At 39.3% G+C, this 26,095-nt stretch overlaps 1 protein-coding gene and 1 long non-coding RNA gene across 19 annotated transcripts in view; one reads left to right on the top strand and one right to left on the bottom strand.

Moving 5' to 3' along the window:
* Positions 1-26,095, bottom strand: part of NRXN3 (neurexin 3) — a 966,298-nt gene that overhangs the window by 494,545 nt on the left and 445,658 nt on the right. For all 18 annotated transcript variants that reach the window (XR_008508436.1, XR_008508437.1, XM_054515101.1 and 15 more), the window contains one exon: positions 24,031-24,150. Coding sequence is in view for 16 of the 18 variants with exons in the window: in XM_054515101.1 (XP_054371076.1) it covers positions 24,031-24,150 (120 nt within the window). In the remaining 2 variants the exon portion in view is untranslated. The remainder of the gene's footprint in view (positions 1-24,030; positions 24,151-26,095) is intronic.
* LOC118686934 (uncharacterized) overlaps positions 1-26,095 on the top strand; it is a 190,291-nt gene that overhangs the window by 141,655 nt on the left and 22,541 nt on the right. The window lies entirely within an intron of this gene.

Here is a 26,095-nt window from a genome sequence, read left to right as displayed (position 1 = left end):
CTTACAGAACTACTTCTCTGGCCTCTTAAAAGTCAATTGACCTCTCAAGACCACATGAAGCTCTAGCCAGCAACCTCAGAGGGCCTCGTGCTACGGTCAGGTGAAGCAGGACAATCAGGACAGGTCATCAGTGTAACCACAGCTGTCCTGTATGAATAAGCCATCTCAAAGTGGGATCCTACAGCAGCTCACCAGCTGAAGAGAGTTAAAGTCATGCAGGAGATTCTAACATCTCTACAGCAGAGACTCTTTTACTACTTGCTTGCGTAGTTCTCTGCCACCAGCATAGGTTAAGGTGTCATAACTGATTAAAGAAAGAAGCTTGAGTCTTGAGGGGAAGAACTCTGGAAATGACCAATATTGATATTTTGCTAAACAAAAGGCATAAAAAAAAAAAACCAAACAAAACAACCAAACCAAAAAAACGCCAAACTACTAGAAGGAGCTACAGAGGGTTTCAGCAGTAGATTTAATAAGACGACAGGTTCAAATCAAGTGTATCCAAATCAGAACATGAGCTGTGAGGTGGTAGTTAAATATCTGGATGATGAGCATTGCTAGTATATGACTGTACCCTGTGTCTATTAGGGATAAAAGTCTTATTTTTCATTAGTAACTTGAAAAAAGTATTTGGAAAAGAAGAGAAGAGGTCCCTTGCCAAAGGAGACATTTCTGGAATTAAAATTAGAAATATATGAGACTTCAAAATCCTAAAAAGTCAACCTTTAGCTACATAGTGATTGAAGCTGGTCAGAAAAGCTAGGAGAATATTTTCAAGGAAGTTTTTGCCTTATGCAAATATTGAAAAACTTAGTTAGCTTATGAGAAACAGTTAAATCTCAGTTAGCTAATATATTTATTTGCCTTTATTGTTTCATCAGTTTTAATAAGGTCTCTTGTTCCCTAGAATTTTTAACCCAGACAAGATTTTACAGACAACCTCTGAAGAGAGGTGCTGAGATATAGAGTCAAGAATCTACTTTTATTACTCAGTTAGAGAGCAAGCCTCTATTCCAACCAAATTCTGGTCCCTGCAGGATGCTTTACATGAACCCAAGTGGTCCAGGTGGTGCTGGTAACACACTGAATTGTTCACTCATGAGCAAGCACTGGAGATGCATCACCCCATTACCATATCCATCTTCCGAACCTTCTGATGTTTGTGTACATTTCTGTCACATGCTGTTCACACCAGTTCTCTGGACTTAAGGGTGGAAAAGTTTTAAAACATGTCTTAGTTATACAACAGCATGTCTCCTTAACCCTTCAGAACTCTGGCAAAACAGGAGGGCATATGCAATTATAGCATGACCAAACAGATTTTGCCTCCTTGGACTCTTCTGCTTTTAGCATAGTGTGGAATTTTCCTTCATCTGTTTTTTTCTTTTTTTTTAGGGTTATATGCTGTTGAAAATCCATCAAAGTCTATCTCAAAGGTGTGGAGCATTATCTTGGTATGCAGCTAATACAAAAAGGACTTTGCAATGAAAGGTGCTATAGAAGCACAGGTGCCAGGGATCCCATGTTACTGAAAGATTCATGGAGTCTTTACAACACTTTACTCCTTGTACTTTATGCCTCTGAAAATGAATACATCTGCTCCTCTTCTGCTAAATTCTAATGTCCATGCCTTGTAAATGATAATGAGAGTTCCAGAGGGAGGAGAGTAAGGCTCCAGAGTGCACGCAGTGACCTCAAACTTCAGCAAGGCAAGGTGACTTGGGAATGTCATTCCTTTAGTGTGGAAAACTGCACAGTGAGAAAGACAGCAGAGAGAACAATAGCCTGGTGTGCCAGAGCAGAACCCAACTGCTGATTACTAGCTCCCCTTGCACAGAAAGGCCAAAAATGTCACATGGCTCCAATAGTAAGATTTAAATCCTCCAAGAACAACAAAATAACACAACAAAAGACTGCTAAAGGGGAAAAGCCAATGCTATAACTGCAGCTGAAAAGCATCATTCTTTGTACCAAGAGATGCTATGACAATAGCATTAAAAATAAATCACTCTTTTTTTGTTCACCAGTGGCATTTGTCTGCCACTGCTTTTAATTCAAATTGGGCTGAAAAACAAGACTCATCCATTTTGAATCCCGGATCTCATGTAACAGAAAGGGGAAAGCCACACAGTTATTAACAGCCAAGCAGTAAAGAAAAAGGAACTTGATAAAGGTGGTACATTGCAGGCAAAAAGAGATCATTTTGCTGCTTTGGGATTTCAGCAAGGCTGTGGGAAAGCTTATATATTAATAAAACATGATTATTGACATTCACTAAGACTTATTGTTAGGTCTTTCCCTTTTTCTTGTATACTTGTACACTTGTACTTATTTATCACAGTCTATAAAAACCGATCATGAAGTGTAAAAATGTTAGAATTACTTTATAAAGGGTTATACATCTATACAGTGTAATTCTGCAAACAGCTTCCCAATATCTCAAAAGCATTATATATAAGAAATGGCATCCTGTTCTTTAGATTGAGGTCATACTGCCATTTTTGGCATTAGACAACACCATAAAGGTCTTCAGATCTCTCATACTCAGTCGCATTCACTTTTTTTTTCCTGTTCTATGGAATAGGTTATTCCAACGATTTTTTTTTCTCCTAGGCAGGAACATTTCTACACTCCAGAAATAATTATCTTATCACTTGATGTGAGCCTCAGTTGGGCAGACTAGAGAGAAATAAATAATCAAAGAAATCAAGCAGCATGCCTGCTCATTTAGGCCCTCTTCTCCTTCAATAGTCCAATGCTTCTTGCTTTCTTTACTGTTTCAGGATTTTAAAGACTTGGGAATCATTTACAGTCATGCCACATGTTGCTTACTTTTACACCCCCAAAATACTACTCATTTATATGAATAAGCAGTAGATTGGCTAGTAGGTACTTCCTAACCAGTCTTCCTTTTCATTAGCATCCACATTATCTGTTCAACACATGAGGGTCCTTTAGGAGACTTCCCATCTTTTAAATGAAGTGGTTCATAAGAGACCTTATTCTGTTTCTGTGAAATGGTATAGGGCACACATTAGCTTATCTCCTAGCTTGTTTCCTTTATCTGTCTCTCCCCAGTAATTTTAAAAAAAACAAAATCTTTCTGTGCCACTGAGAAGAACTGGCTCATGTTGCAAACCTGTTTCCATGCAATAAATTCAGCATTAGAGCAAACTTCTGAGGTACCCTCCATATGTCAGGTTTCTTCTTTGTATGCTCTTTCAGAAAAGAGACAAGAGCCCCTAATCTGCTAAATCTGTTCTGCCTTGGCTTGCTACCAAACTTGCCAAGAAAAGTGATAATCACTTGATCCATTTCAGAGAAGCACAGGAAAACAGATTCTAAAGAAAAGGAAAGTAGCCACTTGTTGTACAGAAAATAAAATTAAACCCTGGATTTCACCAGGATGCCAAAAGAGCACACACTCGGACACTACATCCACCTTGGAGTCCTCCAACCCCTTGAGCTATTGTAGGTTTTTATTCTTCCATCTACTTCTTTTTGCCCTTTTTCCTTAAGACATGCCCTCAGCTTCCAAAAGAGAGAGACTGAATAATCTCTTAGTAGCTGACAGAAACAAGATCTTCCCACAGGCAATCATTCAGCCAGAATATCATTTATTCTCTGCTTTTCCCCACCTATCGTTACACAGTTTCAAAACCCTGAATGGCCTGGCAGTCCTTTATGCTCATCCTTTCCACATATCTGAAAGAAATGTAACTGCTATCATCTCCATTTAGCTAATATGAGCTACAAATGTGTGTTTATTCAACTAAGTGAATGCACAATCCTATTTACAAAAATGTTCATGATCAACAGACAGTAACAAACTTAACAGATATCTATTTTAGGAAGAGATGATTCAAGCCATGAAGGATTCTCTTGTTCTTCATTGCCCAAAAGGGGAGTTTGACTAGTTCAAATATCCCTATGGGGCAGGTATCTGTGTAAGGTAAGAGCGAGTCTACAGTGTAACTGAATGTGCCAAGGTTCACCAAGGTTTGCTTACCAAGAAACAACTCTGCCAGGCACCTCTGAAAAGGACACCTGGTCTGCAGGAGTGTTCTTCAGCTGCCCAAGCCAGTGCTGGGAGAAAAGGACATACCCTGACACTCACAAAAAAGTCTTCCTTTAGTCTTGTGCCAGCACTGCACACAGACATTGCCACCTTTATTCCTATTTACCAAGCATCAAAGAAGGTAAAACTTGCAAGGAAAACCAGTAGCATAATTCAGATAAGAGTCACACTTCCACATAATACCCAGTTAAAAAAAGACTAGAACGTTCAAAAATCCAGGACTGGGCTTTCTGAACACAAATAAATGCCAATGCATGTACAGTACTGGTCAAGGAAAAATAACTAAAACAGATCCAGAGGAAGGCTATCAGGGGACAGACAAGCCTGTCTGGGAAAAAATATTAAAAAATCTTGGCTTGTTCAGACCATCTAAATAAATGTTGAGAGGAGATACATTTACTATGCACAAACACCCAGGGGTAGAAATAGCTGAGGAGTGGAAATGACTATTTAACTAAGGACAATACTGGTACAAGAACAGATGGTTATAAACTGCCAAAGAATAAATTTAGACTGAAAATTAGACAAAGGTTTCTAATCAGCAGAGCAATGAAGCTTTTAAAAAGCCTTTACAGGGAACAGGGCAAAAAGCTACTCTAAATGAGGGATATAAAGCTTCATGCATTTCTGAAAGGTATTATGAAATATGGTTCCCTACCAAAGCACAGTACTGGAGGTAAGGACTCGTGAGGTTCCTTGCAGCCTCCTGCTTCTCTGCATTTCCCACTAAAATCCACTCACAGCAGCACCAGCATATCAGAAGTACAGTTCTGAAATACCTTGACCTCCCAGAACAACTACATGAAGAACCATTCTGGCTGGACCCTGCTGAAGGGTAAAACAAGATAGCTCCTAAGGGAGGGACCTCAGGAGCAGCCAAACCCATGAAGAAAGTCAGAGCTGAACTTTTACATTACCTTATTATGAAAGCCACAGACAGAGGGCAAGCACAGACAGAACATGTCATCTCCTTTAAAGCTCATAAAACAAAACTCTTAAAAAAATTCCAGGGGCTCATGGGTACAGAAAAATTTCTCAACACACTGCTCCATGCCAGACAGCCCTCCTGGTGACCAGCAGCTATTGAAAGATATTGTATGGCTAGATGACAAAACTACATCTTTATCCAAAGACCAATTTTTTAAAATTTATTTATTTTTATTAAGGTTTTCCATAAAATACACGGATGGAGCATTGTGTTTCTACTTTCTATGAGCAGGACATGGTCAAGTCTTTTGCAGACCCATACACAAGGGCAATTATTTGATCTTTTCAACATGTGCCAAAAGTGATAAAGCACAGGAGGAAAGAAACATCCTGAGAAGTCCTGCAGAATTATAGGGTTTAACCTGTTTGCTTCATTCCTTAGTTATGGCTACATGGTGTTTATAACACATAAAACATGTATCATTATTTTAGGGTCAAAATAAAAACCAAAACACCCTCTCAAAAAAAGGAAATCTGCCACAAAAACTGTATCTCATCCAGCAACTGCCTACTGACAGCCATTTCTAAAGTCCATATTCTCAGGGCAGTTGAAGATATTCTAAACATTTCAGGCAAAAGTGCTTGGAAAGCCCTAGACCCTGAGGAGATATTCTCCAGCATACTGAAAAAAGAGGCCAGAAATAGGCCATGGATAAGTTATCTGGCCAAGACTGTTCCTGATAAAGTGAGGAAACACATGGGGTATTTTTGGAGAACACAAACTTCACTGCTTCTTCAGAAAATCTTCAGCTGATTGATGTAAGACAGTATGTGGTTTTCAGTTGCAAGCTCTGTCCCCTCAGGCAAATTACAAGAGCTCCAAAATTTACACAAATAACCCTAAACTGTTCCATGCAGAGGCCATAACCACTACCACTGTACACCTCCTTCCACAGATTAGGACCATGTTCACTGTGACTGAATCCTCTGATGATGGGAGTTTTTCAACTGCACGCCTGATTAAATGCTGCCTTCCAGAATTCTTGGATAACATGAATTAAATTTTAATGCCCTTAATCTAGTTGACACTTTTTCATAAGCTCTTCCTCCCCTCCTTCTCCTGTGTTATAAATGACCAATTACCTAATCTAAGGTAATGCAGGCTTTGGTGGAGGCTAATGAAGATGTGGTGGGTGAGATCCTGCTTGCAGCACAGTCCCATTAGGAAAGGTTAATCACGTCCTATCTTACAATCCCACGTTTTAGCTCCAAACAGCGAGGAGGCAGAGAAAGAGGCATCGATCACATTAACCAAATAGTACAGCAAATGCCTGGCACTTGATGAGCAGTAAGGTGCTCTCCTGATGGGAAGAGGAAGACTGCAAATTGAAGACCAACAGTGACTCTCCAAGGTCGCCCAGGGACAGAGATGCCCATGTAAGAAGTAGGAAAGGGAAACACCCCCAGACAACAGCTGAGATTTGTCTTTTAGAAGAGAGACCTACATCTTCCTTCCCTGAGAAGGAAGCGCATCACTCTGTATGTGATGTTGCCCTTTCAAGGAATCAAAAACCCTGTCTCAATAAAATGTGCATAAGCAGCTGAAGGACACAAGAGAGGAACAGTCCCAGCCTACATAGAATGAAACAAACCTTCAGCATTATTTTATAATTCCAAAGCCTCAGGAACAGCCTAGGCAATGGAGTAGTGATATCTCCTCTCTACATTCAGTCTATCCATTGCTGTTCAATGTTGATCAACAAAAATCATTTATCTCCAGTGAAGTTAGAATGCATGTGAACATAGAGCCAAAGGGTTTGTTTGTTGCATCAACAAGGCCTAAACCTGCATGGCTACTCCTGCTGCTGGAGATATCTAGAACTAATCTTCATGACACCAATTCATTCCATTACTAAGTCCTTACTCAGAAAAAGAATAATTTCTTTTGTGAAGTGAGGCAAAGGGATGGTTGGTAAGAGGAGAGGAGACATTCCTAAAATTTTTGCAATCTGATTGACTACACAAAAATGTTGTGTAATTACTACAAAAAACAGGTTTTTGTTTAGTTCTGTTCTTGGTTTTTTGTTTTGTTTTTTTTCTTTTGTTTTGGTTGGTTGGTTGTTTTTTGACTCTGAAGGTTTTTTCTAGAATTGTCTTCTTTCATTACCTCTGTCCATGACCATTAAATTTCCCTCACATAAACAGTGAAATCCTTCCTCCTCATCCAGAGATACTCCCAGACAAATAAGAAATACTTCAGTTGTGAGACAGAGGCATTGGCATTAGCTCTTTACTGTCTTTTATATACATATACATGTATTCATGGCCACCATCCTTCTTCCTTGCTGGACCTCTTCAGCTGTTAAGGTCCTCTAGTGTCCTTGCCCAGATTACATAAATATTCTCCCTTTCATCTATTGAGATTTCTTACAAACCCAGTTTATGTAATTAAGAATAGGTCCCCATGATGTCAAAGCTGAAATAGGATCCCCTGAAACTGGTAACATGTATGGCAGAAGATAGTAAATAATTTTTTTTAGCTGTGTTTAGTCATGATCAAATTTAGGCTCTTTATAGTTCTAGAGCAACCTGTCATCAGTGAGTGCTCCATTTAGTTTGCAAAGTAGGAGGATGTTTCCATGCAGTCTAAACTTAACCTTACTTAAACAATTTCTACTTCTCTCTAATCTTGATCGATAAATATTCAAGTGAAACATTTTATGTTAATTTCTTCTGAAGCAGAAAGGCAGACAATAGCAGCAAAAGAATCTTCTGCTTGGAATCTGAGCAGTGAAGAAAACATTCAGATGGCGATCCTCCACAGCTGCCTGCTTGAACTGCCACAAACTCTGATAGCTAAGGGACAAATTGTGAAAAAATACAAAAGGAAACCCATACAGACAGCTGAAGTGGCAGGCAGAGGTTTAAAATTTGATCTGAGTGATCGCTTTGCAAATCTGCAGTGTATGTAAGACTAACATTAGGCACAGGAGAATAAGAAACCTAATTTAGGAGTATGAAATTGCTTTTTGAAAGGATTTTTTGAAAAAAGCTTAGAAATTAGCTTTTCAAAAGCTCCTGTCCCAAAATTGCTTTCAAGTTATTTTCTAAATACTTAACCCTTTATTTTACGAAATAAACTTTATTTTTTCTCAAGGCTTATTCATGTGTGTCTTTAGATTAGCCGACACTGAGCATGCTTGTTTTAAGAACAAGTGATAAACTTGCATTTTATGCCCAGCTAAGTTGAAATAAATATTTTCAGGTTCTCAAGCTGTGTCTACACAGCCATACTTATCAGGCAACATGCAGACACTCAAAAGGACCTACTATCATACCTATGTATGAAACCAGTGTAGTCCAATGAGCATATGAATGGATACAGCAAAGACACGAATTCATGGATTGCACCAGTCCAGGTGAAGATATCCAAATACCCCATGAGCACTAATAAAGAAAAAATTTGCTCCATACAAACTGCAGGGAAAAAGCTCTACATCTTCCACATGGAATGGCTGCAGTTAAATAAAGACCAGCACTAACATCACACTGAGAGACAGAACCCAGGTGTCCTCAGACAGTTCCAGCAATCTCTGCCATAGGTGGTTTCACAGATCAAAAGGGAGAAGACAGATTTACTGCCCAGGCCAGAAGGTCCCAGGCATAGGAGAAGCGTGGGCCTTGCTGTGCACTGCTTCTTCAGGCAGACAGCCATTTGCCTTAAGAAGATTTTTCCTTTTCCTTCGTGTGGGAAACAGAAGGTAACTCTCAGGTGGATTCAGAGTTATCGATAAGTGTCTTTGGATATTGCTGCAGCTGGTCACTCTGCTTGCTAGTTTGTATTGTACTGGTGAGTAAGTGAAATAATAGGATAACTGCTACCAAGGACTTTCCTATTACAATAAGGAAAATTAGGAAGAGATACTTCCATTATCAGGTTTACACATTTTACAGGTTTCTGAGAACATCTGATCTCAACTTTTGTTTTCTGAGAGAACCAGCACTACCAAAACATCCAGTCAGAGCTGTAATTGGCAAAGGCTAGAGATCATGAACAGTGGTCCATCAAAATTTCCTGTTGGATTTCCAATTAAAAAATTATAGCTTTCAGCATTTATTCAACAGTGTTCACCTACCTGGAAAATATAAAAATCTTATTCAGCTTTTGACCTCACTTCTCTGACCTCAAGCCTTAATTAAAGGCAAAAGCAAGAGAACTGTTCTGATGTTGAAGCTTTTCCTTGAGAACTTTTCAAGATCTTCCAGTTCTCCAAAACATCCCACAAAGTAAGTTATGTAGAGGTCATCACAGCAGAACAGCTGTTATTTTCTCAGAGACTAAGCCATATCCAAACCAGAGGAAGATACATGACTGATCCCAAACTAGCTCATCTTCCAACTGCCTTTTGAAGAAGCTCTCTTTTACATCAAACAGTCTCACTACATTCTGTAGCTAGCAGTTCCCAGACTGAAAAGATATATAAGACAGGAGCAACAAACGCCAAAGGAAACTTGGAGCCATTAAAAAACAAAACAAAGAAATTCACAAAAAAACCACAAGCAAACAAGGAGCAAGGGAAAATTTGCTCCATGCTTCCCAGTTTAAAAATTCTGTCTCTGGAGAGTTCAACCCCTTCTGCTCTGATGTATCCTCCTGCTGTTTTACTGCAAGCTCTGTCGATTCACAGCTGCTGCTCTGCACAAGTCCTGGGCTGCCTTCAGAAATAAACACATAGCAAAGTTGGAGAACCATTTCCCCCACTCAAACAGCAAATCCCAAGTCAGAAAGAAGACACCAACACAGAAGTCAGAAATCTGCATTATAACAGCAATGACAAGGTGAGTCAGGGCAAAAGCTGTACTCATCAAACTAATGAGAGTAGCATCAGCTATTTCCCACACAGAACAGGTCCTGCTTTCAACTAGTCTACCTCACCCATGCCCCTACATTCTCATCCAGAAGGCTCTCAAATGACTGGTGCATTGTGATCCAGTCTGGTCCCCAAAAGCTCAGTATAATCTACACGTAATAAACACGAATCACTTAACTGGAACAGCAAGACGAATTATTTGCTGACATGCATGCTTTTGAGGAAGGCAAAACAAGTAACACATTGTATGGAGAAAACACCTTCACACTGTTATTCATAAAGTCTTGATCATATTTCTCAATCCCCTAAATCTTGGAGCCATAACTACTACATCAAGGTAAGATAACCCCAGAGAAGTATCTGGGGAGGACTCAAAGACAAAAACCTATCAGTGAAGCCTAGCTTTTATTGTTTGGTAAATTTTCATGGTAGCAGAGACAGGACACCGATTGAGAAGTGATGAGAAACACAACTTCCCAAGTTAAAAATCCCCCTGGTGTAGATCTGATGATACACAGAAGCACTTCTGAAGTTGTATCTGGGAATTAAAATTTGAATGAGAAATCAGAGATGAGCTTTTGAGCATTGGAACATTTACTAGCATCTTAAAAAACTTGCTAGAAGTATCCAGATAAGAAGCTTTTCTTGCCCTGGAGAACATGCACGGCATGGAATTTCCATGCCACAGCTCTTGGGGATTAACGGCTGATAGCAAAAACTGCTGCTTATATCCAAAACGTGCCCTAAGGTAAGGGAGTAAGAAACAATCCTTACACAATGATGTCATCAATTAGGTCCTCAGGTTCCCAAGATAAGTGAAAAGTAACAACTGTGAAAATTTTAAGATGTGCATTAGGAGTCCAGCTGAAATGCATTTAGGTATTTGAAATGGAACACTGTTTCTGACTTGCCCCAGAACTGCAGTTGCCCCACATTAATCAGGACTAGTCATAAGTATTTAAAAAGTGGGGAGGGTCTCAGCCTCATTTAGGCACGTAAAGATTTTGTTCCTCTTCTCTACTAATCACCTCCACACCACCTACGGGGATTTGAGACTAGATATTATAAATCAGGAATTGGCTCTCAGTCAGCATAAAAGCAGGAAAGTGCAGGTTCAAGCTTTTGAAAACTGCTAGAACAAAAGTGGGAGGATAAGTGAGGTCAGACTGTACTTTACAGAAGCATGAGGAAATGAGAGGCAGAGCTGTGAAGACACTGGACACACATCTACGACACACAAAGATATAAGTGATAATCAGGAAGCTAAAATGGCAGACTCTAGGGACACACAATGGATGGAGGAGCCTTTCACCCCAAATATCTGCTTCTGTAAAGAAAGAATCTGTTCTACAGAACAAAGGGAACGTCTCTATCCATAACTTCAAAAATAACCAGTAAGTTTTTTCTTTTACTTTCCACACTGACACAAAACTCACTTTAGCAACCAAAGAAAGGCTAACACCCTGGCAAATTTGTCAAAGGTGACTTTTCTTTTACCCCCAAGAAGTCTCTTTCCACCTTGTGGCAGAAGATCAGTGGACTTCAGCCACTTCAAAGACAAGGTTCCAAAGTTTCCTCCCTGCAAAGACAATACCCTCAGTAGTGCCCTACTCCAAATCTAACTGAAAACAGGAGAAATAAAACACAAAATAACTCCCAAAACCATAAATAGGAAAGCATATGGTAGGAGAATGAGAACAGCAGAACTGCTAGTTATTTTAAGTGACAAGATCACATAATTTAAGTTTCCAGGGCTGAAGCCCTGGAACATTTTGCACAAGACTTTAATGAATAAATAAATGTGGAACTAGGCAGACCCCTGCAACATGCAGACATCTTCCTGACTCAGCAAGCTATCCACAAGGAACGGCCACACACTGAGGTTTTTCTTTTTAGTATGTCTGCCCTGAAACTATGACATCTGGAAGCAGCCTCCAGAAGGTTTCCTAAACCCTCAAGTCATGGCAAAGCTGCAGGACTCCATAAATATCAAGGAAGACATAATCTGTAGAGGACTATACAAAGCCTTAGGTCATTTTGGAAAACCTCTTTTTGAGATTAATTTGGAGAGGCGAAAAAGACAGCTGGCAGATAGAGATTATTTCTAACTTCATTTCAAGTTTTCATAATCCAAATATCCACCAACAACCTGGGAAAATTCAAGCAAAGGATTCCTGGGGTCTGTGAGTACACAGCACCATCTCGTGGAGTGAATGAAACAAGAATAAAAACCAAGGAATGATTCCAGCACTTGAGACGTCTGCAGCTTGGCTTTTTGACAGGCTGCTCTTCTAGAAGGTTAACAAATCTCTCCATCGAATTTGTGCTTTATAAAAAAAGTTCACTGCAGATCTATAAAGAACAAATGAACAACAAACAACTCCCTATTTTTATCTCTCAAACTCATCACCGTTAACATAAACACTGCAGGCCTCTTCATAAATAGAGTGTGGGCAGACAACCATCTGTACTGAATTTTATTTGCCAGCAGGCCTAGCACAGCTGTAAGCACCCTTTTCTTACAAGTCTGAATCTCATGTACTTAAGGTGGGCAAAGAAAACAAGTCTACAAATGCTAAATTTGCCAGGAATAACAACCTATTCTCTCTATTTAGTACCGGAAAAGAAAAAGCCTTTTTCCATTTAGAAAAAGAAGGAAACTCAGAGAAGCAGCTATTCCACCCTTTCCAGTATTTGTTCCCAAATATGGAGGTGTGCTAACAGAGTGTCTGAGAAGGAACAGCTTAAGTTACCCAATGGGTTCGCATCTTAGTGGCAATAAATAAGGATTTCCAGGCATTACTTTGAAAGCATGAAGACCTGATTCATTTCTACCTTAGGACAGGCAGAAATTCACCTGTGCAACAGAAAGCATTTGAGTGTCCTCACTTCTAAAGGAGCTAGGCAAATACAGGGGTCTCTGTGCAGAAGGGATGTAGTGGCTCTTATTTTCAGCTCCATCTCAATTATTGTGTTATACCCAGCTCCACTTCAGCACATACTTCAAAGTTTATTCTTAGTTCATCCTGGCCTCCAGGATGAAAGTTGTTTAAAACCAGAAAGCACTATGTATATTGTCTATGCATTTCATATAGCTCCCATAATTATTTTAGTATAGGTCTCTCAAATGTGATATTTGGGGTAAGCATGTTCTCTGGTATACCTAATTTAAGTTTAAATGACTTGAACTATCTATATTCCATGCATATGAGCCACCAGTAGCAATTCCACAGCCAAGTGGAGATCTCCACGAGGATATCTCCCTTAAGACAAAACTCAAATTTATGTTTCAAGTATCCATCAGAAGCATCTCCATTTCAGCATGAAGGGGTAAAGGATTTAAGCCTCTAACCTCTTCCAAATAGGACAAATGCCACTGGTAACAAGAGCAAAAAATAGAGACAAAAGAAAGAGAATAGGCTGGTGGTTTAGGTTTTGGGGTTGTTTATTTTGGTTGTTTGGGTTTTTTGAGGGTTGTTTTTTTTTTCTGACACTACAAACACTTAACTCCTATGATTTGTGTTAAACAATGTGAAGCATAGATAATTCTGACTGATCTCAGTTTCCAGCATTCAAGTAACTATAAAAGATAAATTCCCAGGATAATCTCCATGCTGCAGCACTATATGCCTCAGCATCATGTGGCATGTAGGATTAACAGGATGCCCTGCCTAGCTCAATGTACTACACAAATGTGCACAACTCAGCAATAGTTCACTCAGGTATTTCAGATATCTATGCATGGCAACTCATGTACCAAATGGATATTCTGCAGAGCTGACACTACCATTACAAGACATCAAAATCATGCCCTATTGGGTAACTTTACATGTTTCTGTAAAATGCTATGCCCATTGAACTCCAGATAGATACTGGCATCTCTGCCTCTCACACACATGTACAGTCACTCAAACAGCAGGAGTGCCTACAACTATTTGCTGGCAGTCAGATTCACAGTCACTGCTTCTGAGAACTTGGGCTCATTTGCACAGAGCCAGGTCTGCTCAGCTCATTCTGCACTGGTAACACAACCAATCCAGTGTTACAACAGCAAAACAGGAAAATGAGCCTGCTGATGTCAGCAATAGTGCTGCCTTCTGTAACATGCAGTTGGCTTGGATTCATAATGTAAACCCTGGTGCACAGGCACTTTTTGTGACAGTCTGCATATCCAAGTCAAAGACACCTGATGGCTGAAGTCTTCAGTATGAAAAAGAAATACCAATATTAGCCCTCTCTTCAGCATTTTGTGGTGTTGAGCTATGAAACTATCTGTGACAGATGAACTGTTAAAGACACAGATGCTTCTGTGGGACCTATATATTGTATGATGGATGGCTTGTGATATTGCTATCTATCTTCATCATTTGCCTGAGATCAGAGGGCAGAAATGTAACAGACAGAAGGTCATTTAGTACAATCTGAAAAAGAAAAATATGAAAGACAATAAAAATGACAGATGGTTATGGGAAGCCAGCAAACCTGACGCCAGTTTTGCTGTGGTCAAGCACTGCAAATAGGTTTCAGACCAAAGACAAGAGGAAGAATAGAGCCCCAACCACATTTGCTTCAAAATAAATGTTGGAGTCTCTCTGGAAGAAAACCATGCTTTTATTTGGCAGTTGTATTATTAAAGTCAGAGTCTAGTCAAGACACTCTGGTCTAGAGGTCAGTTATGTTTTCTGAGACAGTTACTCAATAGGCATGAGCACAACTACTCTCACATTAAGGCTAGAGACACCTGACCAAAAGCTACAAAGATCATACTCTGCTTTTGTAGGGATGGAGTCATTTTCACATCTCTTTCCCCATCCTGCTCAAGACCATGCTCTCAAGCACTGCTGGCAATATACAGAAAGGCACATCCTAGACTAGGGAGGCCACCACAAGCCCACGCTGCTTAACTCCAACACAGAGGTCGTGAGAAGCCTCAGGAAGTCACAGCCAGTAGCTTATTAAATAATAAACCTAGGCAGAGGAGGATAAACTAACTTAGGTCAATGCTTTTAAACCAAGATTAGTTGTCTTTCTCAGGATTTTAGGCATTTTCTGCTAACTTTCACAATGAATTCATCCTTATGATGCAGTCAATAAATCCTGAGCTTTGTTTTGAAAATCATGAAACCAACCACATTTTGCTTTTTTATTCCTTCATATTTTCTGTTCAAAGCTATTCCAAGACTTTCACTGAAATATGCAAAGTTTTTCTTGAGCTAAGTGTGCAGTTTTCATCAATTAAACTACCGCCCATGAAAAATTTTCACTAGCTCTGTATGCACCAAGACTTTGAAATGAACTAACATTCACAGATTGGAAAGCTTTTTCATCTGCAGACAGCTGTTAGTTAACTGGGGTTTCAGTTAACACTTACATCCCAATAGAATTCAAGTTATATGATTACACTTAGGGTTTCCTACTAAAAAGGTTTCTTACTAAAAAGCCTAATTCCTCCCATAATCAGAGAAGTTATTTTGTGTCCCAAAATCTCTAAGGACAGCAAAAGGCAACTGAAGTCCCAGACTCCTCTCCTAGCACCTGCCAAGGCCTCAGATGTCAGCACACAATGAAACACCTCCACAAAGATGAATTAAATCCACCAAAATGTGCTCCCCTGTGCAAAGCTTGTTTCACAGGTACCCAAGCAGCCAATTTCAATCTGCCCCTCAGGGATCATTATTAAGATAACTGTAATTAAGGTTTTTCATCTAATCCCCAATGTTCTACAGCTGAGATTATATACCAGCTCCTGGGTAACAAGATTGCAACATAATAAAGCTATGTCCCTATTGCAGCTGAACTCCACTGGAGATCAATAGTAGCCTTCTGTCAATGACAGGAAATAATTAGTACATTAGGCAGCGCAGATAGTGAACAAAGAATCTCCTTCAGGACCTCTGACTCCTCCTGCCTTTGTTTTTCTGTTAACAATTTCCACCGCAAAACAACGAATAAGCATAAAAGATGTGTCTCTTGATCCCTAGTGACCCCAGCTTATTTCCTTAGGTAGCCCCAGAATTATTTTTTTGCAGGCTCAAAAATCAGAAGGAAGAAAAAAGTTTAAAAATTCCAGTACTGCCTCTGTCTGCATGTTGGCATTCTCTCAGCAACCCACACTGTAAATATTTTATTACATAGATTTGCCCACCTAATGACTGTAATTCTTAAAGGTAGCTTTTAGTCTAAGGTATATAAAAACAATATATATGAATCTTAAAAAAAAAACCCAACAATTAGGCATATTTGATATGGGAACTGAGAATCCCATAACAGATTCTGATCTGCAACTATTGGCATAAATGAGAAGTTACCTCATTGGATTAAAATAATTCCTTTGTATTTATAAATGTTACTGCAAACGAAGTCTAGTTTGTAAAATAGAAAATATTTCCTTCAATCCTCATCTATTTGTTCTCACCCAATAATTTAGGCTCCTCTTTGTAAACCGTTCTCTATGTAGACAGCCTCAGAAACAAGCAATAGTCACCCCAAGGACCCTAGAGGACTACGGAGGCAATACAGTGCGTGCTAAGGCAAACAGCTCTATGCTGTCTGGGAAAGCACCAAGTGAACCCTACCCCATCTCATCAACAACATTACACCCCACTTATCACTCATCAGATTCAGATCAATGGCTTAAAAGCACACATATATAACTCAGCTGAGTGCTGCAAAGATGGGAGAGCACACAAAGCCCAGGTAGGACAAAAAACAGATTAAGGGTTATTGCAAATCAGAGCTTCCATCCAGGACAGTAAGCCCAACATGGAAACCATATTTTCATAATCCACAGGGCAACTTACAACAGACTCATAGGGGATTGGAGGGAAGATCAAAGCCATCAAAGCCACCTGGGTGTTCACCTGGACTAGTGACTGGGTATCCTGCTGCAGATCAATTGCAACAGCTGAAAGACCAAACAGATTTTTCAAGAGTTTTTTTTCCCTTCCCTGCACAAGAACAGGTACTATCTGCGTACCATATGGCACTCAAAATACCTCATGCTGATGAAACCATAGTAGGTGTGAGATTATCAAAAGTATTTTAACAATACAATTGAGGACAGAAGTTTCATAGCATTGTGTGGGGAAAAAAAATCGATTTAATATAAAAGTCCTCAAGCACAGGGTGATTTTTGCCTATAAAATCCAACTTTACATACATTTTTCATTATCTTCCAAATTCAGTTCTGTACTATCTTCTCTGAAGAAGCTACGATAAGAAAAGAATCTTTAAAGAGCAAAATTGATGGTTGAAGACTTTTCACATTTTTCTGAGTTTTTACATTTACTGCTTCTCAAAACAAATATGAACACATGCCAGATATTACAAAGAAAATGCTAAATTTAAAATTAATCAAATCATTTTCGCACTTGACAATTTAGAACGCTTAATTTGTTATCTTACATTCAGTCAAAAGATGTACTTACAGATCATCATCAACAAATGGAGCTTGGGGTGACAGAACAGAGACTCTTATTCTGCTGTACAACATTTCAGTTTCTGCTGCCAACTTATATCACTGTCATATCAGTGATTACACCCTGGGTGCGCCATTACTGAAGGAACAGCTTCTGAGGCCAAATTTCTCATGGGGCAAAATACATAGGACACAGTAGCACTTGCTCAGCTACTTTTAAGATGAAAAGTGAAAATTATTGTCATGACTACCAAAGAGCATCAAGTTAAAGAAACATACTGTCAAAGGGAGCAGAGATCACAAGGAACAAAATTATGGCAAGAGCCTTCTGTGACATGCTTATGAAAATGGCATAGCTGCTGAACAGCACCAGGAAGGGAATTAACTGCTTGAACTGTTCAAAGGCTGATAACAGAGGTTGTAATCACTCCCACCTGTAAAAAGTCTCTCTCCTTCCATACTATTGAAGTCTGTAGCACGGCTGGACCATAGCTTATGTGCTGACAGCAGCCAGGTGTGCACAGATATCAATGACTGATTACAGCTCTCATTCTAAATGCTCCTTCTGCCAAGCTGTTGAAGCAATCGTAATTAAATTACTCACTAGAGACCTAGCCGCATTTGGGGGATCACAAAAGGATAAAGCTGGCTAGCTTTCACTATTAAAAAAGGGAAACACTTTCATGTCAGGGCACCTTGAGGAGCTGAAAGGCGCAGAAGAAGCAATTTCAAAAAGCACCTGTCACTCAAACTCCCTCTTTCTCCCCCAAAAACAGGGACAGACAAATTTCTCCCTCTAATGTTGACAGCACTGTCCATTCCAGATGACTCCCAAAGGGAACAGGGGGCAAACAAGTTCTTGATCTGCAATCTGATCTGATGTTTAGCAGCTGTTACTCAAGGGAGGGAAAATGCCTTTCAGTACACTGAAAAGAATGAGCATTCTTAAATCACTGAAGAGCTAAGGCCATTATGTAGTGGGCTATTACTAAGCATCAGAAAAGTGCATGGTACTTTAATAAGAAGTAGCACCAGTTCCTTGCCCTAAAGATGTTACCTTTCTTGGACCTGCAGGGCAAATTAAAGTAAACAGTGCTAAGAAGGATGAAGGCAGCATTCACAACTCAAATCACATCAGTACAATTTACATCATGTACTAAAATACAGCGTTGCATTTTCCTTCTTTTTTATTCCCATTCTCAGAGGATATGGTCATTCACTGTCAGAAGACACCAAAGGCTTAAGTTAGGAACTGAAAATGAGCCACAGCCAGAAAACACTAGTTATAATAAAGGAATGACCACTAAGTAAGCAAGAACAAAGCATGAGGCGAGATCTAAGAAGTAGGCAAAGTGTCTGACCTGTTGTAATGAAGTATGATTCACTCAAGATACATCAGAGGTGACTCTTGCTTCATGTAGGATGGATGTCTCTGTAGTATCAAAGGCAAATCCCCAAGCATGCTGATATTTAAACAGCTGACTGGTTTAGCCATGCATGACTAATGAAGTCTATGCAGATTTATTTTCTACACACTAGCAACCTCTTGCTCTCTGACTCAGTAAGTGAGTACGTGGGCATATTAGAAACAAATTAAACATGAACAATGAAGTGTTTCTGTAAGTAAATCAAGCTGAGTTTTTGGCATTGACATTAAAGGAGGTCATGAATTCTGGACAAAAACTGGTTCAGATAGTGAAAAACACAAAATACTGAGACAGAGGGAATAGGGCTCATCTCCCAACTGGGACTCTGAATCCTGCAATGGAGAGCACGAGCTGTAACTGCTCAGTGACTCACAAAGTAAGTTTGGGGTGCAAATGGCTCATGAGCACATCAGAATAAAGCCATCATCATAAAGGAAGGGTTACTTATTTAGCCATTTGCTCTGCTAGTAGTCTCTTCTAATGACTATTCTGCCATGCTATTTAAGCAGGTGTGAGGGAAAACAGTTCTGCCACTGCAACCTAGCTTACAGACTATGCTCCAGAAGCATCAATACAGTTTCATACTCTTTCAATTACTTTGTAGGGTGCAAAAAAGAAGGGCATTAATAAAGAGGGATGGGCCTGCTCTGACAACCTTGTATTTCACACATGTGGGGCTAAGGCTAGCTTCAATCTTCCTTAATCAATCAAAAATGCTCAGTGCTTTACTCGAAAGCATTGGTCTTAGATATGTTTTGCTATTTTTGATATCCTTCCTTTTATGTCAAATAAAAAAACTCTTTTGGCTAGTAAGCCTCACTCACTATGATTACACAACTGAAGTTATCAAAAGCTCTTCCTGTGATGGTGCTAAATTAATGAACAATGGAACAAAGTCACCATAACTCTCTTTCCCTCTAATCCTTTCCTAGTCCAAATGTGAATCACATAAGGACAGTAAAAGCATATAGGTTATGCATCACATGCAACGGGATTGTGGAAAAAATATAACATTGCACAAAAAAAAAAACAAAACCCAACAGCCTTGTATACTACTTCTCTCCTAGACAAAAACAAGCATCACTCAGCCAAGCAACTTCATTGGAAGGTTACTAATCAACAGGATCCTTGAAAAGCATGGAGACTGGAGGCATACAAAGATACCAACACAAGGGAACAAAAATCTTGGGCTGCCTTTTCTCTTTACCAATCAAATGGAAAAGTTGTTTTTAAACCAGGTGTTTTAAACCAGGCTATTACAACCCAAATTTTATAAATAAATGAATAAATAACACCTCTAAAAAGACAATTATTAGTCAGCAGATGGATTTAACTGTTTCAACAACATAAAACCTGTTTGAAAAGGTGATTTATACTCTGTGCAAGTCATTGCTGCAAATTATTGATTTTTCACAGGCAAACAACTCCACTAATACATACTTGTGTCACCCTGGCAATTGCTCTTGGTAAGCTTGACCCTGAGTGTTACTCATGTGCACGAAACACCAAGTAAAAAGCAGCATTTTCTATGATCTAGTTTGACATGGATATACCATTTGCATTTGCTAGTGGGAATAAGAGGCAGCACTGGCATTCTCTCTTGTGCAGAAAATGCTATTGTTTCATCAGATACACAAGAATGTGAATTAATCAAAGAATCTGTAAAGCTCTTCATAGACAACAGTTTAAATACAGGTCACTTCTCAGGTAGGTTGTGTTTTCATCACATACCATGGTTAACATTAGCAGGATGGAGTTCACCCCAGATGCAAGACACTTCAATAACATTGTGTGTTAACTTTACTTCTGCTACCTTACATGCTTGAAGTTTTACATTTGAACAGTTTAAGCAAAAGCTTGGCATGCCAAGCAGGCATTATAGTTCTAATATTAACTGCAGTACACTAACACTGACTTCCTACATCTTAGAGTAGTATGTAGATTCTTAAAAAAGGTTGAAAGCCCACACTGAATGTGATGCTGAAATAATTAAAACATCTATAAAGATTGAAGACTATGGAATAACTGCAAAAATTTGAGAATCTATTTTAAATTACATGGAAAATAGAACCAGTATATCCTGAATAGCATTATTGCTTCTATTTCTACCTTTCATTTCAGATGCTAGTACTGGCCTGTGTGAAGGGCAAAGCTTTAAATTCATATTTGTACAATGGACCTTCTCAAATAACTTGAGCAGAGGGGGTGTCTGTGGGTTATTCCTGTGTTTGGTTTTTTTAAACATCAGTACAGTTGTACTAGTCAGAATGAAGCACATTAAAACTGAATTTATGCCCCCATAGCTCCCATTAATTCCTTATTCTGAAGCATCTTGATTACTACAAAGTAAAGAACATCTAAAACAGCTACAAACAGCTAAAAGGCTATATCATCATTTCCATTATGAATTTAAATTCTAGTCTTGTTAAGCAATACTGGTGAATGGATAAACATCTATAGGTTTATGAAATGCATCTCTGTCACCTCTGCAGGGTGAAGGGGAATTACAGGTGCTTCCTCTTCATCCTTCAGAAACAGTAGTTCCAAGCCATTTCCACCTGAATTAGGAAGTTTAATGGCCTAGTCCTGGGACAAAAATTAAAAAGGAAAAACATATTGGTGCACCAAGCTTTACTCAGCATTGGTAAGACTGAATATCTTTGCAAAGTCTGCTCTAGCAAATAATCAAAAACCCAAACATAAATCACACCTACCAATAGTTAATTAGGGATAATCTAGGAGATTAACAAGAATAATTGAAGAGAACACTAAACTTTCCATTTATCAGTCCAGAGGCACAGATATATTGTTCATCAAACACACAAAAATGAAAATTTCCAGTGTGGACAATTGACTTGATTAACATAAATAAAAAGGCAAAATACGTACAGTAAGTCAGGCTTTTGCTATCATTTTCATTGGGTAAAACTTGACCTGTTCCATTTACTTCAATACTCCATATTTACACCAGTGAGAGACCATTTTGACCAATTGCTCATAAGGTAGAAATAGCCATTTACTAAATTAATAGAATGGACTGCTGTGGCCAAAAAAATGTTGTACCAAAGAGCCTGATGCATTTCTAAATAAAAGGCCTCAGGTTACACAGAAGGTATCTCCCCCTGCCATTACTTGCACTAAAGTCCAGTCTAGAGTATTTGCTTCAATTGATAGATGCCTGTACTTGGATTAGCAACCACATCTAAAAGGTAGGAAGGAACAGGACTTTAGCCTTCTCAACTACACACCCACAATGTACCCTTACTGTATCAGGAAGTCAGGAACAGAAGTCTATTTCCATTGTTATGATACATGGCAAAGACAAAATCAAACAAACAAATAAAACCCACAAAAAAATGTCATACGCACTTTTTGAAGGTCCAGGATGAAGTCTTGTCATGTTCCAGAAGGAATCCACACAACTTACCTTTTCAGATCACTTTGAAACCCACATCCTTCTGCCTGCATTTGTAAATTACCAGCCAGGCCTGATAACTGGAGGCTGGCTCCTACACTGCCCACAGCTCCCCCACTCATTTCAAGCTCCTTTCTCTGCATTATTTCCAGCTGCCAGCTCTAAAAATCCGCAAGAAATCCCCAATTACAGACACAGGAACCTGATTCTTCCTGATGCTTCTAGGCCTGCTCTAAGCCATTAGCAACAGCTTAACAAGGGTACAGCAATGTTCTGGAGTTGTGAAGCCAAACACATTAGAAACAAACCCCACAGTATCAATAACCTAAGAGATTTCCTGGATATGTATTTAAATGCAACCCAACAGAATTCAAAGTAGTGTTTCTTTCACACATTTGTGTGCCACCCTTAGCAAGTCTAAACTGATTGACTGAACGAGTAGTTTGAGAGTGGGAAAGTGGGTGTCCAATTGATAAAAGCAAACCAAAATAAAATGCAGAAAATTGGCACCAGATCTTGTGACTCCAATATGAAATGTTTCTTCTGGACCCAAAGAAAACATTCTGAACTCCAAAGCAATCCAAAACCAGACACAGTATTACAGTCTATGAATCTGTGTCAGTAGTATCTTATTTATACAGCCCTTGTCAAAGTATGAATCCTGATAGGCCTTTCCAATATCCGTTTGAGAGAAATATGCTGGAAGAAATGGGAGACCAACACAGACAACACTCCATATTATGAATGACTCAGAAAAGCAGGCATTTTGGCCTTCAGCAGAGACGGATTGTCACCAAGTGCTACACAGCCTGTCATATGTGCCATCAATTCAGTCATGTCTCAGACTTTTAGGGGAAGAGTTGCAGATATGACAGTGCTGTGGTACCAATATTGCATGGACCTTGCTGGTACCACTAATTAAGTCTACCACAAATACCTCAACGAAAAGCAGTTTTTTCTGTGTTTAAAATTTATACAGTCAGTGAACCAAATTACTGAAGCCTACTGTTACATGTACTACAGCACTCATGATGGATTCCTTTGTTCCCTGCCTTGGAGCAAGCAAGGGAGAAGGGGGCAGTCACCTCAAATAAGAGAAGCAGTCAGACAGTAAAGCAGAAGTGATCTGTTCCCTCCAGGCAGGAGCAAAGGCCAAACCATGATGAGCAGAGGGAATGTCAAAAAGCTGATTATCTGCCCCCTAAAGGCAGACTTAAGGGGTTTGTTGAATTATTTTATCAGAGATCCTAGTAGTACTTGGCCAAGAACATTCCATGTTTTGAGATCAAGCAAATTAATACCAAGAAGCACAATGGTTCTTCTGTGTATTTAACTGATTCCTGGTTTTAAGTGAACATTCTTAGAAACTCAGCATTTTTTTAATTACTCAGCATTAAGCTAGTATTTCAGTAAAAGACTAGAACACTACTATCTAGAACACTACTCATTTTACATGCATTCCATGCCTTTTTCACCAAGGTTTGAATGAAAATCTCAAAGCATAATTCAGTACACAAAACCTAAACAACTTTTACCTACAAAAATATTACATACAATATCTGCAAAGTCATTCCTTGTTTCTCTAAACCAGGAATTCCATTAACATCAATTACCAACATTGGACTGGTGAAGTTAGCATTCAAAAAGAAGAGAGGGAAGAAAGCAAAAACAAGAAAACAGCCAAACAAAACCCATACATGTTGAATTGCATATTTTCATTTTAAGGTGAAAAAAAGATAACCTGCTGTAGGCTGTAAAGAAATTTCCAGGAAAAAAAGTTTGGATTTGACACAGGGAAAGTTGTATTGCAATTCAAAGAGCAATGAATCATGTGTTTTCTGTACTCTCATGTATCAGACCTCACAGGTCACTAATGCACTGAAAAGTCTACTTACGATCATTGCACTGGCTCCCAGAATATGAAGTCATGGAACAGTCACAGGTGAAGCCTTCCCATTGCTGATTACAGATGCCCTGATTTGCACAGGAATCTTCCTGGCAGGTAGTGCTCGGTCCTGGAGAAAGGATGACAAGAAAAGAGTGAAATAAAGCTGAGAGAATCACTGGGTCAGGCCCACAATATCTTCAATTAATCACTACCATGACCATCAGGATCCTCATGCAGAAGAGAGAAAGCACTAACCAAACACTGTTCCACTGCTGGACGTGCAAGAAACTCAGGTAAAAAGAGCACAAAGACAGTGTACACCTCACAACAAAACACCAAACTAGAACACAGAGCAAGGCAGAGGGAACAGCAACATATTCCCTCTTAGGCAGGCCCAACTCATACGTTCCCAACTTGCTCAAAGAATTTTACAGTAAAACAGGGGTGATGCCAGGCCAACAAGCACGGTCAGGTTGTTGTGCTTCCCTAGAAGTTTGATCCCCTTATAGAAATGAAAGCTAATTAATAGGTCCCTGAACAATGCCTCATCATGCCCAAAGAACACTGGATAATGTAGATTCAAACTGAAGTTATGAAGCCGCAGCTGGCTACAACTTGGCTTCATAGATTAATAGAAGTCAGCCAAACAAAAACCAAACACTCTGACGTATTATATAGGTTCCTCTGGAAACGTGCTAATAAAGTCCTCAGAAGGGCATGACATTTATCCACAACACTTCTCTTTTTGGACTGCTTCCCATGCTTTTGGTGGAAGCAGAGAAGGAAGCAGCCGCCACTAACAGAACAGCCTTTCATTGTTCTGTGATTTGCAGCTAACAGTTGCTATCCTACTCAGGTAAGCCTTGCAAAGACAAACTCCAAGAAAAAGGCAAAAAACTAATCTTGAGATCAGAGAGACTCTGAAACACAACTACTGTAATCTACAAGGAGGTAGCTGGATTCTGAATCATCTGAGAGCAGGCATGAAGCTTCAAGTCATAGATCACAAGAATATGAGTTTACAGGTTGCCTCCTGGGTATTTTATATTCAGCATTCTAGACAAAGGTATGTCACTCCCGCTGTGTAGGCTTTTAAACAAAATGTGCATATACATTTGACATACCTACTATGCTATATCCTGTATGTGTTGGAAAAGAAGAAATGAAAGAAATAAAGTAGATAATACAGGATCAACTGGATAGGCTGCCTGAGATCAGTTCATTGGCCACTTTTGGTCTAGGAGAATACCATAAGGACAAAGAAGTAACTGTTTAACCCATCCCAGCACCTTTCCTCAGTCTTTGCTAGCAACAGCAAATTCACAAACTAAGTCTTTTCCTTATTTCTTCATCACATCAACACTACCATCTTATTTTATAGATTAGATAGGACAGACCAAAGCAGAGACAGCATTTTTCAATATTTTAACATAAAATGAAACCCTTCAACCTCCATCAGACACCATCCATAGTGATTTCACTAAATCCCACCATTATTCAGCATCTTTGATACTGAGAGTGCACACCAGGGCACTTCTGTATTTACAAGCCCTTGTAGAACCCACATCTAACTGGAAGTCCCATGTCAGGCCACAATGCTCCCAACAAGACCAAGCCAGGAATGGACTCTTAAAGCTTTGCTGCAGAGTTTCTGCTCTCCCCATCAGACCACCTTTCCTCACTGAAAGAACAGAATGGATGAATTTCAGTAGTTTTTCAGCTATCTGCATTTCTTTACATCTCTCCTGCAATGAGAATGAACATGTGACTTGGTAAGCAGAGTTTGACTGAATGTTAACAAAAACCTGGGCTTCTTCCAGAATTTATTACACTGTTATAAAAACCAACCAAACAAACAAATCCCAAAACCTCTAGGTAGAAGCATAAGTGCTGTTAATAGAAGACGACAACAAAATCCCTAAAGGAAAGTTCACCTATTGAAAAGAAGTGACAGCAGCAGCCACAGCACAAAAACCCCTTGTTGCCATGCTGAAAGAAAGTTGAGCAGCATTTTTCAACACTTTTCTCCTCCCCTCCACCTCTTCTTCCCACCCACATGACTCTCATTTGCA

The sequence above is a fragment of the Molothrus ater genome, chromosome 6 (assembly GCF_012460135.2).
Source record: "Molothrus ater isolate BHLD 08-10-18 breed brown headed cowbird chromosome 6, BPBGC_Mater_1.1, whole genome shotgun sequence".
Lineage (NCBI taxonomy): Eukaryota > Metazoa > Chordata > Aves > Passeriformes > Icteridae > Molothrus > Molothrus ater.
This window is presented reverse-complemented; position numbering and strand designations above follow the sequence as displayed.